Source organism: Hemiscyllium ocellatum, chromosome 25, assembly GCF_020745735.1.
Source record: "Hemiscyllium ocellatum isolate sHemOce1 chromosome 25, sHemOce1.pat.X.cur, whole genome shotgun sequence".
In the NCBI taxonomy this organism is placed as follows: domain Eukaryota; kingdom Metazoa; phylum Chordata; class Chondrichthyes; order Orectolobiformes; family Hemiscylliidae; genus Hemiscyllium; species Hemiscyllium ocellatum.
This window is the reverse complement of record NC_083425.1, coordinates 35470924-35486608: the sequence shown is the minus strand read 5'-3', so window position 1 is coordinate 35486608 and position 15685 is coordinate 35470924. Positions and strand designations below refer to the sequence as shown.

At 41.0% G+C, this 15685-nt stretch overlaps 1 protein-coding gene across 2 annotated transcripts; it reads right to left on the bottom strand.

Annotated features, from left to right (window-relative positions):
* Window positions 1-2350: 2350 nt before the first annotated feature.
* Window positions 2351-15678, bottom strand: mrpl27 (mitochondrial ribosomal protein L27). 2 transcript variants are annotated; one of them, XM_060844556.1, is made up of 4 exons: window positions 15618-15678; window positions 11770-11895; window positions 9567-9634; window positions 2351-4756 (listed from the first exon to the last, which is right to left on the bottom strand). In XM_060844556.1, exons 1-4 carry the CDS (start codon window positions 15646-15648, stop codon window positions 4550-4552), a joined length of 432 nt encoding a protein of 143 aa, XP_060700539.1. In that variant the 5' UTR covers window positions 15649-15678; the 3' UTR covers window positions 2351-4549. The 2 variants fall into 2 exon arrangements, with proteins under 2 accessions (XP_060700539.1, XP_060700538.1); XM_060844555.1 differs by having other exon boundaries at window positions 15439-15673.
* Window positions 15679-15685: the final 7 nt, after the last annotated feature.

Below are 15685 nucleotides of genomic sequence, written 5' to 3'. Positions count from 1 at the left end.
AGAAGAAGGCGATTGACATGAAACAGTACACATTTAGAATCAAATGTAACAAGAGTGATGATTAATATAGCAAAGGATGATTCTTAAATTGTAAAAACTCAATGCTGACAAACATAAACCAATTCTAAAGTGGTAATCATTGGCTTAATGAGAAAAATTAATATAAAATATTGGAAGGAAAACGTTTGGCACAAATGACAGGCAGATGTATTCTCTGTGTTCATTTCTCTTTGGAAGGAGAGAAAAATAAAATTAGCAATTAATACATATTTTCTTCTTTTCTGGGGACTCCAGGAGCTTTGACAGCTGATCTGGAGATAGCAGTTGGTCAAGACTCTCCCATGTGCTGTCATCTGAGGCCTCAGTGGAGGAGGGCGTGGGTGTCTGGGGGAACCATGCTGTCTGGTTTGGAGGGGTTTGTTGATCCTCAGGATGTTGTATTGAGATAATGTTATGAGCCATCTTCTTCCTTTGGGCTGCTGAGCGCAGGACTCTGTGCACTTTCTGGAGGAAGAGACATCAGCACGTCTCATGAGGTCATGTTGTAGCTGTATAGGACATTGGTCGGCCAGTACGGTGTGCAATTTTGGTCTCAGTGCTATAGGAAGGATGTTGTGAAACTTGAAACAGTTCAGAAAAGATTTACAAGCATGTTACCAGGGTTGGAGGGTTCGAGTCGTAGGGAAAGGCTGAGTTGACTGGGACCATTTTCCCTGGAGCTTCAGAGGTTGATGGATGATTTAGTAGAGGTTTATAAACTCATGAGGGGCATGGATAGGGTAAGTAGGCATGATTTTTCCCAGGTGTTTGGGGGTGGGGGTCCAAATGTAGAGGGCATAGGTTTAAGGTGAGAGGGAAAAGATTTAAAAGGGACCCAAGGGGCAACCATCTCATGCAATGGGTGGTGCATGTATGGAATCAGCTGCCAGAAGTGCTAGAAGCTGGTACAATTGCAAGATTTAAAAAGCATCTGGATGGGTATATGAATAGGAAGGCTTTAGATGGATATGGGCCAAATGCTGGCACGGGACTAGATTTATTTAGGATATCTGGCTACCCTGCACAAGTTGAATTGAAGGGTCTGTTTCCATGCTGTATATCTCTATGATTGTTTGTAAATTGTCTTATTTCATGAAGTGAGATAAAAGTATAATTGAGTTTTTGAAATAGATAGTTTAGATTTAAATTAAGGTTTGATCACTGAGCTTGAACTGTATGTTAGAACTTCCATTTACAACTCAAATTTGTCTTATATATTGTTAACCATACAATTAATAATTGCATGCTTAATATGTGACACCTGACATTTGATAATGGGATTGATTTCAGGATTAAATTATAATAACAAACACACTTACAATAACCTCTAACAAATGGAGAAGAAAATTGGGTGGACTATATACCTGGCACTGATACTGGGTGGAATATATGATCGATCATGGAAGTTGGGTGGTAGAAATAACTGGCAATGGAGATTAGACAGCATATAACCAGCAGCCAATTTTAAGCAGCAAGTCTAATCATCAGTATATACTGAGTAGGATACATAACGAGTAGCTAATACTGATTGGAAAAGGTAACTGGTACTGATACTGAGTGAAGTAAATATCTGATTGCTGATGTTAGATGGAGTATGTTACTGGTTGCTGATAGTGGCTTGGGTATATAACCACTGACTGACATTAGATAAGGTCTATTAGCAAATATTTGATATTAACTGGTACAGATACTGGGTGGAATACATAACAGGTCCTGATCATTGACTGGAATAAATAACTGACCGTAACATGTGGTGAATGCATTTGGCACTTGATACTGGGTGCAACATACAACTAGTCACTGATTTTGGGTGGAGTAAAGAACTAGTGCTCATGCTGGATGGAGACAGCATTTACTCTGCTGTTTGGGGAGTCTAGGTCTAGAATGTCGTTTAAAAGATAGATTTTTGAGAGATTGAATAGGGGTGGGGTCAGAGTGGAGGGGCTGTTTCAGTCTAACGTTGGAGAGATTTGGAATTCTTTTCTATAGATGACAATTGTGTTCTGATAAAGTTGTATCCAACTCAAAATGTTAACTCTGTTTTTCTCACCACAGATGCTGGCAGACTGAGTTTCTCTAGCATTTTTCTCAGTTTTTATTTCAGATTCCCAACATCCACAGTTAATTGTTTTTATAATAATATAGAACAGAAATTGAAAAATTAACATAATCGAGCTGAAAGTGTGTTGCTGGAAAAGCGCAGCAGGTCAGGCAGCATCCAAGGAGTAGGAGAATTAACGTTTCGGGCATGAGCTCTTCTTCGGGAAGGGCTCATGACCGAAACGTCGATTCTCCTACTCCTTGGATGCTACCTGACCTGCTGTGCTTTTCCAGCGACACATTTTCAGCTCTGATCTCCAGCATCTGCAGTCCTCACTTTCTCCTATACTAACCTTGCATCATCCACTCTCCTGCAGACATAACATCCATTTACAACTACATTCTTCCTCTTAGTCTACTTTGTTCTTAAGTTATCACTGTCCTCTTAGGACCAAGGATGTAATTTTTGAAAGGAGTTTTTGAAGTGAATATATGCTTCATCTACTATACTGCCTTCATCAATCATCTCTCTTGATCTCAAAGAATTCAACTGAAATAGTTGAGTATGGTTTGTATCTAACAAATCTGCACTGCCTGCTCCTTATTAATGCAACGCTTCTTCAAGCACTGATTACAGTCTTACTCAAACTGAAACAACCTGTGTTGATCCTTGGCATTCTATTTGATACTCAAATGAATTCTAAGCCTCCAATCACCTAAGGCCTGCTTCTACTTGTTCAACATAGCAGCCCCTCTACCATTGAAATCCTTATCCAACTTTGTCACCTCTAAGCTTGATTATTCCAATGCATTTCCATCCTCCACAATGATTTCCAGCCTTTTTTGTTTTTAATTATTTCTAACTTCACTTAACTTGCACATTTTTGGATTGTGGGAGGAAACCCACACAGCCACGGGGAGAACGTGCAAACTCCACACCAAGTCGCCTGAGAATATATGCCTTTCTCAAATCAATACTCAGCATAGGAGACTGCTGGGAGTAACAATACTCTGAAGGAGTACAGGTCAGAGCATGGCACCAATCACCAAGGGTGATCATAACAGCAAAGAGTCAAAATGCAGTGTATATTGACTACGTGAGGAGGATCACAGACTTTGTTTTACAACAATTTACACATAGTTCACACAACATTTTGTACAAGTTATTTTTCTATGAATTACAAATGCCCAACTCTCAAGTTTCAGACCAAACATATGGTTTGTCTGCAATGGTCTTGAATGCCTTTTGGAAAAAAAGCAGAAGCATATGGTGGGTAGCTGATGCAATTTTCCCCATACAGGAGTCATTCGACTCTAAATGTGACTACGTTTGCTCCTTTCATCAAGATGCAGTTTTTACTGTGGAAATTGACAGACTACTTATGGAAACAGTTACAAGAGTGGGGAGAGCGAGAGACTGAACTCTATCCAAGATTGAAGAGCTTACCAGACCTAGGCTGGGTTCACTGGTGAAGGACATTGTAATGAGGCAAACAAAACTTGCTAACATGTCTGCAATTCAACATAAATCTGCCTTCAGGTGAGAAGATCAGGCAAAAGAATAGAATGAAAAATAGAATAAAATACAATTTCACTCTTTGAGTAAAGACTATAACACCTATATTTGGAGAACAAGAAATAGTTATGTGAAGAGCAGAAGGTGCCAAGTTAAATTGGAGTGGAAATTCTGACCAAGATAAACTTTGATGCCACCAGGCCAAAAGGTGAGCTTATGTTAAGTGAGGGGTGGTTTGTGTATCTGCTCTTAGCAAGGTCAAATAACCCACTGATTGATTAAATAACAGGAGCATTTGCAAGAATATGGGGGAAGAGCAGAGAGTACAACTAATTGTAACACTCTTTCAAAGACCCAGCATAAGCAGGATGGTTTGAATGGTAAGATTCCATAACATCCTCATTGGCAGGTTCACAAATGAAGAGTGATGATCTTAGACCTACACTATAGGATATCAACTACCAGTGGATCTGTACCCTAGCTAAGTTATTACTTTACTAAATCTGAAAACTAGCAAAACAATATGTACTTTACAGACAAGCTGATAACATCTCTACTAATGTACAGACATTGTGTGCTGGTATATTCTCCAATGGCTTTTCAGATAACACAAACACAAACCAATTCAACTCAAATTATAAGAGCATCACACAAAAATGGTTCAGGACATGAATAGAACTCATAACGAAAACAAAAAAAATACAACGCCCACTGCCCTGTACCACCTTGCAAAGAATGCCAGCAGTTTCAAGAAACTAAATGTTACAACATCAAGGTTAATCATTCAATATTACCATGTGGAGCCAGTGTAAATTCAGGGGGGTGCCTTGGGTCTATCATGAAATTCATAGAATTCAAATGAAGCTGCTGTTTGGAGCTTAACAGAATAGATCCATTGTCATTCATTTGCCCCATCCCTTGATGTGTTATGCACAGAAAAATCGCTCCACAGAATCAAAGCATTTCCACCAGTTTAAAACAACCTTCCTGCTTGTTTGGGACCACATTGATAAATGTCTTGTAAAGGAGTGCCCCCTTTGGAAGGCGAGAGATCACTTTCATGGTCTCTAAGCTGCGGGGTGGTGGTACATAGATCTCCTTCGTATAACGGACAATACCATCTTCAAGAGCGACGAGAGTGTTATTCCGACCAATTGCTACCTGCAATAAAAATAGTTCACATAAATATTCATGTGTGAGGGAACTGAACGTATAACAACATATTTCATCTCTGCAGAACGTCAAAAGTATATTTCAAGTAAGCACTGCAAGTCTAACAACATTTCATGTCTGCAGAATGTCAAAAAAAAACACTTAATGACCAATTACATTTGAAATTCAAAAAGAGCATTCAATGCAACAAACCTATCAACACACCCAAGTTCCTGTTGTAAAAATGACAAGATTATCTTTTCATTGTTGCTCTTTAAGAGTTAAATATTTGTTAGGGGACTCCAAAACCACGTTGCACTTCTCTGAAGAATGCCGTAGGTCTGCTTAGGTCTGCCTGGCAGAGAATCAGTTTAACGTCCTGTACAAAAGACTGCACCTCTGACTGTGCAGCAGTCCTTTAGTTCATCATTGAAACAAGACCTTAAGCAGATCTATCCCCAAAACAGTCCAAACTACTCAAAGCAGATTGCAAAAACAGGAAGAAATCTATAATTCTTTTCCTTTGAAACTAGTAATGGGGGATCAGAGTTGACTTCTTTCAGCCCCATAATCTAGCACAAGAACATTGAAGAGGGACTCATTCCACCTTTAAATGATTGTGGGAGCTACACTGTCCATAGTAGAACTAACTCTCAATTCTTATTCAAGTTCTACATTAGCCCTGTGACCTGATGGTTCAGGCATATTCTTTCAGTTAGTACTCTCACTCTGTTAGCTGCTACTCACTCTTCATATTAGCAGCCCTTTAAAAAAAAATTCAATTGTTGGTGCCATGATGTCAAGGGTTAAGTTCTTTTGTATATGATTATACCAAGGTGGAAATGAGATGTGGAGCTGAGTGGTCGTGGAAGGAATCAAATTAAGCATTGGAGAACAGGTTAATATTCAGTAGTAGCTTTGTCAGCAACATGTTACATCACATTGCTGATTAGATTAGTTCTCAACTGGGTGGACAGGAGATAATATCTAGGCAGTTTTCCATATTGTTGTTGATGTACAGTACTGCTACATTCAGCTCTCCATGATGGTTTTTAAGATGGTAGAGTACTGAATCATCAGCTGAGGGAGGACAGAAAGTAGAAGTAATTAGAAGGTTTCCGTGGTTGTATTTCAGCAATGAGGTTTGACTGAGTAATGAAACGATTGTTGACTTAAGGGTCTTTCCCTTCCAAACACATACCACTATACTGTGGTCTCTGCTGGGTCTGCTGAGATGATGGATCAGGTAAATATCAAGGGATGGTCATGGAAGTATCTGGATGTTATGATCCACTGAGTATGATTCTGTTAGGCAGTTATTTGACTAGTCTGTGCGACAGCTCTTCTAATTTTGGCACACAAATCCAGATGAAGTCGACTGGACAAATGTCAAAGCCAGGTGGACAGGAGACAGGCTTTCTTCATTAATTTTTCTGTAGCGAATCACAGAATCCCTGCAGTGGGGAAAGAGGCCATTTAGCCCACCATGTTTGCACCAACCCTGCAAAAAGCATTCCACCCAGACCCCCAATCCCCATAATCTCATTTAGCATGGCCAATCCACCTAAGATTGTGGGAAACCTGTAGCACCCACAGGAAACCCATGTAAACACAGGGAGACTGTGCAAACCCCACACAGGCAGTCACCCAAGTCTGGTTTGATTTAACTGAGTGGCTTTGTAAGCCTTTTCAGAGGGCACTTAAGAATCATTGAAATGCAGGCCAGATTGGGTCAAAATGGCAAATTTCTTCTTTTAAAAAAAAGGACATTCTTGAACTAATTCGCTTTTTTTTTTATACAATTTGGTCATTTCATAATCATCATTACTGAGATTAGCATTATAATCCAAATTTATTATTTGAATTCAAATTCTTCTGCCTGCTTTGGTGAGATTTGAACTCATGTCTATAAAACATCAGTCTAGACTTCTGGATTAATACTCTGGTAACATTACCATTGCACTAATATCAACATTCTGTTTCACCAAGCTCATGGTCTTTTAATACAGCATCCAGACAACTTTACTTGTTAATGCTATGAACGGATTCTTGGTTGGCGGAAGTGGGTACTGCAGATGCTGGAGATTAGAGTCAAGATTAGAGTGGTGCTGGAAAAGCACAGCAAGTCAGGCAGCATCTGAGAAGCAGGAGAATTGACATTTTGGGCAAAAGCCCTTGCCCACTAAAGGTGATCCTGAGTGTTCTTCTCTTGTTAGTTTCCAATTTAAGTAATTTCACACACATTCCAGGTCATTCCTGGGCAATTCCTTCTAACTTGAGTTAATAGTATCCCACATAGCATTCCAATTGTTAAATATCTCTACCGCCTTGATTCCCAACCCATTAACAATGACGGCTTTCAAGATTGCACCAGACAAAAAGTCAGAAAAATGGCAAATAAAAATCTGGTTTCTGGAAAGATCTGAAAACAAAATAATTACTGCAACAAGGGATGCGATTTGGCTCATTAATTCCTTGTATTCTCTTACCTAGTAATCTGGTCAGTCTTATTTCCTCCAGGTCCTGCAAGTTTATTTCCTTCAAGTGCCTATCTGCTTTCCCTTTTACCAAGTCTGGTTCCATGACCCATATAGATAATGACTCGGGTCTCATCACTTGCTGTATTAAAAAGGTTCTTCCTCACAATAACCCTATATCTCTTTCTCAAAACCTTAACAATGTGATCACTAATCCTTGTACCATCTGCTAAAGGAATAGATTTTGTTTACCCCATATTATTCTCTAAAGTGCAAAAAGAGGCCATTTAGCCCATCACGTCTGCACCGATCCTCCAAAGACCTTTCGATCCAGACCCACACCCCAAATGGGGTTTTTAACCATGGCTAGCCACCTGAAGTGCACATGCCTGGACATTACGGTCAGCTTTTTTAGCATGGACAATTCACCCAAACAGCATATATTTGGGCTGTGGGAGTAAACAGGAGCACCCGGAGGAAACCCCGAGACATGGGAGAACATGCAAAATACCACATAGTCACCCAAGGCTGCAATCAAACTCTGGTCCACAGTGTTCTGAAGCAATAGCACTAACCACTGTGTCACCACAAGCCAAATTCAAATCTTGGACACAACTATTAAGTTTTCCCTCAATCTACTTTGCTCCAAACAATCTCAAATTATCAAACCTAACTTTGTAACTCAAGACTCTCCTGTAACCGTTCTGATAAGTGTTCACTACATACTCGACTTAAAAAGGTGTTCAGGGACGTGTACGTTAGGTGCATCAGTCAGGGTAAATGTAGAATAATAGAGCAGGAGAATGGGTCTGGGTGGGATACTCTTTGGAGGATCGGTGTCAACTTGTTGGGCCAAATGGCCCATTTTTGTGCTGTAGGGATTCTATGACTTCTATGAAAAGTGAATTAAAATGCTTCAGAAATGACAGATCTGATCCTTCGCTTTAAGTTCATCCTGAAGTTTCATAGAGTCAGAGATGTACAGCATGGAAACAGACCCTTCGGTCCAACCCGTCCATGCCGACCAACCCAATCTAGTCCCACCTGCCAGCACCTGGCCCATATCCCTCCAAACCTTTCCTATTCATATACCCATCCAAATGTCTCTTAAAATGTTGCAATTGTACCAGCCTCCACCACATCCTCTGGCCCTCTGTGTGAAAAAAGTTGTCCCTTAGGTCTCTTTTATATCTTTCCCCTCTCACCTTAAACCTATGCCCTCTAGTTCTGGACTCCCCAACCCCAGGGAAAAGACTTTGCCTATTTATCCTATCCATGCCCCTCAATTTTGTAAACCTCTATAAGGTCACCCCTCAACCTCCGATGCTCCAGTGAAAACAGCCCCAGCCTGTTCAGCCTCTCCCTGTAGCTCAGATCCTCCAACCCAGGCAACATTCTTGTAAATCTCTTCTGAACCCTTACAAGTTTCACAACATCCTTCCGATAGGAGGGAGACCAGAATTGCACGCAATATTCCAACAGTGGCCTAACCAATGTCCTGTACAGCCGCAACATGACCTCCCAACTCCTGTACTCAATACTCTGACCAATAAAGGAAAACATTCCAAACGCCTTCTTCACTATCCTATCTACCTGTGACTCCACTTTCAAGGAGCTATGAACCTGCACTCCAAGATCTCTTTGTTCAGCAACACTCCCTAGAACCTTACCATTAAGTGTATAAGTCCTGCTAAGATTTGCTTTCCCAAAATGCAGCACCTTGCATTTATCTGAATTAAACTCCACCTGCCACTTCTCAGCCCATGTTTAAGAAGGGTGGTAAGGACAAGCCAGGGAACTACAGACCAGTGAGCCTGACCTCGCTAGTGGCGAGTTGTTGGAGGGAATCCTGAGGGACAGGATGTACATGTATTTGGAAACGCAAGGACTGATACGGGATAGTCAATGTGGCTTTGTGCATGGGAAATCATGTCTCACAAACTTGATAGAGTTTTTTTGAAGTAGTAACAAAGAAGCTTGATGAGGACAGAGCAGTAGTTGTGATCTATATGGACTTCAGTAAGGCGTTCGACAAGTTTCCCCATGGGGACTGATTAGCAAGGTTAGATCTCATGGAACACAGGTAGAACTAGCCATTTGGATACAGAACTGGCTCAAAGGTAGAAGACAGAGGGTGCTGGTAGAGGGTTGTTTTTTGGACTGGAGGCCTGTGACCAGTGGAGTGCCACATGGATCGGTGCTGAGCCCTCTACTTTTTGTCATTTACATAAATGATTTGGATGCGAGCATAAGAGGTACAGTTAGTAAGTTTGCAGATGACACCAAAATTGGAGGTTTAGTGGACAGTGAAGAGGGTTACCTCAGATATAGCACTAACTTACATTGGCTCCTGGGTGCCAGCGAATCAGGCGCTGTGTTGCCAGAATGTTTCCAATACGAACAAAATCCCCTATGGAAGTAAAGGCAAAGAGTTTATCAGACACGTCTCCGGTTTTTTCTGTGGTGGTTGGAAGGTGGAAAGAGAGACACAGAGAGATAGAGCAGTGCTGCAGTAATGGAACAAACTATGGAGAGTTCAGAGACAAGGATCATTGTCTTCCCTTCAACCACTGTTGCTTCCTGTTATTTTATATGTGGACAAATTGTATCCCCACATCCAGTTATAAAATATTTCACCGAGACCCCAGCTTGCTTCTCATCAATAGCTCTAAGTTGCAAGTGGAGTGTTCCAATTGGTGGTGGGTACCTGAAGCAGAGAAAGGGGTAAGAAAACAAAAAACGCAGACAGTATTTCAGGCCTGGATGACTTTCCAATACTCTCAATGGACCCTCAGTGTGTAGGAAACAGCTGAAAGATCCTCCACAGTCGAATATTCCAAAATTCATAAGGAACTACAAAAGGTGCAAAACATTAATGCTTGAAAACTAAGTTCATAGTTTGAAGAATTTTTCTGCCTGTATCCAGCTTAAAAGCAGATTTTGAAGAGGTAGAAAACAGCAGCTGGATAACTCTGCCAAAATGACAAGTAGCATATGTAAAGACCTTCACGCTGGGGGAAAAAAAAAGTGTTTATAAAGAACTTTACAACATAGCTCTAGATGTTCCAGTATGATCCACCTTGACAGCTGGGTAAATACAGCAACCAGAATGCCTTTGGTATTTTGTTCTTCAGGTAAGCTCAGCAGCAGGCTACTGCTTACATTCAAGATATGTAGTTAGTGTGAAGTCACGAATCAGTCCAACTCATGTCCTGATGATAGGTGGCAGTAACTGCAAAATTGCCAAGTTGGCCAGAGAAAGGATGTGGGCAAATATTAGTCCAGCTGTAGCTAGTCCTAACAATATGACCTGACTTACTCTTGTTATTGTCCAGAAATTCTCATGTTATGGAGAAAATAGATACAATGAGCTATTTTTCATGCACACTTGGAACAGAACCGCTTAGGTGAACAAATCACTTCTCACTGACCATTCCTAAATGAAAAAAAAATTAAGACATTATTGGAGGCTAATACAAAAAAAATTGGAACAGAGGATCAAGCTTTGTTACTAAACAAAGTCATACTTGTAACATCTGCTACTCCTCAGTGTAGGTTCCTATGTTTAGTTTGTATCTGTCACCGATACTTGAGGTTCTGGTTAAAAGGTATTTATTTAAAAAGGACATGTTGCACCTTGACAGGATTGGTAAGTGTTCTCAATGGTTGAAGGACTAATTTGGCTAGTGAAGATTTAAATAGGCGAAGGAAGCAACAGGGAGGTGGGGGTGAGGTGCAGTCATTGAGCACCAGCATGTGGTAAAGCAAAAAATAACACGCATGAATGTGTAAGATTGTTGGACAGCACTAAAGAAATAATTAGTAACATTTTATATAGGAGCAGACTGAAAAGGATGAAAGAAAACAAAGACAAAAACACAGTACTGCAGAAACTCAGCAGGTCTGGCAGCATCAGTGAAGAGAAAAACAGAATTAATGTCTCATGTTTCGTATGAATCTTCGTTTGAACAGAAAGTACTTTAGTGGCCAGAAAGGATGGTGGGAGAAAAGTGGAACACAGACTGGGAGGTTGCTCACAGCAAGAGATTAAGATTGTGATAATGGCAGTATATTAGGCTTCTATCAACAAGCTCATTGATCTAGACCCAACATACTGGCCACTACATTGAACAACTGGAACCGGCAACTGGAAGCAGCAGAAATGGAACCAAATAAATTCCAGAAGACACAGCACAGCAGAGCTTCACAGGAGGCTTCAAAGCACTGAAGATGTCACTTTGACAGGGAATGATACATCTGCAAATCAACTTCCCACTTTGGTGAACATACCCACAACCACATCATCCTCCGCTGTTTGCATTGCCCCAAGAACCCTTTGAAACAGTGGTATTGTCCCTAAAAGGCTCAGGCTCAAATCCTACCTACTCTAAGAGTGTGACATAATACGTCTGAACAGAATGACCAAGAATATTTATATCATTAACCAAGTGGAGTGCTTCCAGCTTTTGACTGGAAAGTCAAAGTCCTACCAACCACAGAGATGAATCATAAATGTCTGAACAGATGCATTCAAAATGATCATACCATCGCCTTTCTTCCATCCATATCGCCGACCTGGGCTCTTCCCACCCAAATTTTTGGAACTGCCACCTGCCTTTTTGGATGCACATCTCACAACAATAACTGCTGGCTGTGGAAAAGCCAAAAATCCTGTGGGAATATTAAAAAGAGAAGGCATGTTAACAAACAGGTATCTGGAAGATGATCCTGTGAAACTGTATTAGATGAAGTGGAAAAAGAAAATTGAGATTACTGAGTCATAAGTCTATCATGATGGAAAATAGAAATTAGACAACAATTATGTACCATATTTTAAAAATATCTCAAGTGGTTTCAGATTCTAATTGGATTTAATATGGTCGATGCTGAATGAGTGTTTCCTTGGCCAATGAATGTCAAATTAGGAATAGCAGTCTCAGTATAAGAATTTATCATAATTTCTTTTATGAATTCAGGAAATGTGGTCTTTTCTGGCTGGGTCAACACTTGTACTGCATTAGTGTTACTTGTCAGCTCAAACCTGCATCTTAGTGCAAATAGTGCTGAACATTGTGCGGTCATCAGTGCTGACCTTCTGATGGAGGGATGGTATTGATTTTGTGCATGAAAATTGACGGGCCTAGGATGTACCCATAGGAACACCTAGTGATTTTGTGAAACTGAGATGAATGACCTCCAACAAACATCTTCCTTTGTGCCAAATATAACACTAGTTTTGGCAGGCCTTCTTGATACTACACTCGATCAACAGTCATTCTCACCTCACCTCTGGAGTTCAACTCTTTTGTCTATGTCTGGATGAAGGCTGTAATTTGGTCAGGAGCTGAGTGACCCAAGTGGAACTCAAATTAAGCATCTTATTGTTAAGCAAGCACTGCTTAGTATTGATGACACCTTCCATTTCTGAACTGATGATCAACAGTAGATTAAAAGGGGCAGTAGTTGGCCAGGTTGGATTTATCCTTTGTGTGTATAGAGTCATAGAGATGTACAGCATGGAAACAGACAATTTGGTTCAACCCGTCCATGCTGACCAGATATCCCAACCCAATCTCGTCCTAGCTGCCAGCACCTGGCCCATATCCCTCCAAACTCTTCCTATTCATATACCCATCCAAATGCCTCTTAAATCGTGCAATTGTACTTTTTTTTGATACATTGTCAGATAGTTACCACTGTTGAAGCTGTACTAGAACAGCTTGGTTCAAGTGTGACAACTTCTAGACCACAAATCTTCAGTATTATTGCCAGAATGTTGTCAGAGCCCACAGCCTTTGCAATATTCAGGTTTTTTTTTTGTTCATTTCTTGATTCTCCTTTAAGACAGAGTTGAAATGAAAAATCCTTTACTTGATGGATTGTGAATTCTGGATCACAGATTATATTGAAGTATTGAGCACCTTTAAGTGAATCAAAAGCTGTTTAACATGGTAAGAAAATGGAATGGAGATCAAAGATTATTGACGACGTATTGAAAATGGGAGATGACTTGATATGTCATACAGCATATTCCAACTTTTTACAGTAACAGGAGTGAAACCTGTCCAAACAAAAATCAATTTAAGGAGATACAGGGAAGATGATCTAAAGCTTGGTCAAGGAAGTAATTTTTCAGTTGCATTTTAAAAGGTGAGAGAGGCAGGAAGTTTTAGGGAGAGATATCCCAGAGACTAAGTGTTTGGCTGCTTATGGCATGGCCATCAACAGTACAGCAATTTAAATAAAGGATACCTAAGAAGCCAGAATTGGAGGTGGTGGAAGAAGGGGGAGAGAGAGAGCGAGAGAGACAATGATTATACGGTGTGGTGTTTGCCAGGACAGTATTGAACATAATCAAGTCAAAAGATAACAAAGGCATAAATAAGAGATTTTGGGAATCTGATGAAGTGGAAATTAGCATGACAGAGAATGCAAAATAGATTCAAGAGAATAGTTCCAGGGGGGAGGAACACCAGTTACATGGATAGGTTAGATTCCCTACAGTGCAGAAACAGGCCCTTCGGCCCAACAAGTCCACACCAACCATCCGAACAGTAACTCACCCAGACCTATTTCCCTCTGACTAATGCACCTAATATTATGGGCACTTTAGCATAGCCAATCCACCTGACCTGCACATCTTTGGACTGTGGGAGGAAACCCATGCAGGCACAGGGAGAATGTCTGTCCGTGTGGAGTTTGCACAGTCACCTGAGGCTGGAATCAAATCTGGGACCCTGGTGCTGTGAGGCAGCAGTGCTAACCACTGAGCCACTGTGCCACCCCGTAAAGATTCAATATCAGGTCTCCTATCAACTTTCACAAGTGAAATGGCTTAACATATTTATTCCTCTGAAAACAGTACACAAATGTAAGCTGTTGATGGATTCTTGTTAATTGCATTTATTTCAGTGGAAAATATCCTATTTTAGAATGTTTGTGTACAGCTCGTGTGCCTGGTCACCTTTGGCCATCCATACCAGATCATCAGAATATATACAAATGCACCCCAAAGTCTTTTTTTAAATCTGTATCATTCCTTCACTTAATAACCACGTGTCAAATCTAGAATCAAATGCAGAAGAGGCCCTTCCATTGAGTCTGTACCTTTAAAACTAAATGGACATTAGTCCCACTTTCCAGCACTTGGTCCATAGCCTTGAATGTTATAACATTTCAAGTGCTCATCCAAGTCCAATGTAATAAATCGTGATATTCCACCTCAACTCTACTCCCAGGCAGTGTATTCCAGACTCCTACTGAGTGAAAAAGATTTTTCCTCAAATTCCCTCTAAACATGTCTTTCACCTGAAGCATATGCTGCCTTTTCCTTTAACTTTAACTAAAAAGAGAACAGCTGCTTTCGATCTATTCTGTTCACAATCTAATACACCTCAAATCTGGCCATGTCTAAGACTCCTCTGTCCAAAGAATACAATGCAAGTTTATCCAGTTTTCTTATTAGCTAAGACACTCCATCCCAAGCAATATTCTGGTAAATTTCCTCTGCATCCACTCTTGTACAATCACATCCTTCCTATAATGTGGTGACCAAATAGTAACCAAAAGTTCTGTACAGCTCCAACATGACCTCCCTGCTGTTATAATTTATGCTGCGACTGATAAAGGAAACAGCAACTACAGATGCTGGAAATCAGAGTGGAGCAGTATGGCACTGGAAAATTAGATTAGATTACTTAGTGTGGAAACAGGCCCTTCGGCCCAACAAGTTCACAAGTCCACACTGACCTGCCAAAGCGCAACCCACCCATACACCTACATTTACTCCTTTACCTAACACTACGGGCAATTTAGCATGGCCAATTCACCTGACCTACACATCTTTGGACTGTGGGAGGAAACCGGAGCACCCGGAGGAAACCCACGCAGACACGGGGAGAACGTGCAAACTCCACACAGACAGTGCTAACCACTGTGCCACCATGCCGCCCACGACAGGCCAAGGCAGCATCCGAGGAGCAGGAGAGTCGACATTTCACATTCCTGATTAAGGGTTTATGCCCGAAACGTCATCCAGCACCACACTTTTTGACTGTGACCAAGGAAACGTCCAGCACACCTTCACAACTATCCCATGAAACACAGTCTTACCACCTTAGGATTTGTGACAGTACACTTTTTCTTGGAATCGAAGCAAATAGGGCATTTTTAACATAAAACTACGAGCAGGGCGTGAAGACATTTTAAACTCACCGCTTTGAGCACGGGCTCTGACCAAGGAGATGAACGCCGCCATCTTCCTGACCCTTGAACCTGGTTAACCTGAACAGGCTCCTGGATACAGCAACCAGGTTAAAGGCCGCACTAACCGCGCAATCCCTATGAACCTCTTTCCACATTTTGCAGAACAATAGATATTTCGTGAGGATTACCTTTCCTCCCCACCACAGCAAAAAGAGACATTTTCAAGCCCAGACTTGAGGGAAGGGTGTTATTGCGC

Bases quoted from the DNA above. Each gene is read 5' to 3' on its own strand.
- mrpl27 (XM_060844555.1), bottom strand. From the start codon at position 15,481: ATGGCGGCGTTCATCTCCTTGGTCAGAGCCCGTGCTCAAAGCG. The intron at 11,896-15,438 runs GTGAGTTTAAAA...ATATTCCCACAG, and splicing joins CAGAGCCCGTGCTCAAAGCG to GATTTTTGGCTTTTCCACAG. The intron at 4,757-9,566 runs GTAAGTTAGTGC...TTTTTATTGCAG, and splicing joins GCTGGCACCCAGGAGCCAAT to GTAGCAATTGGTCGGAATAA.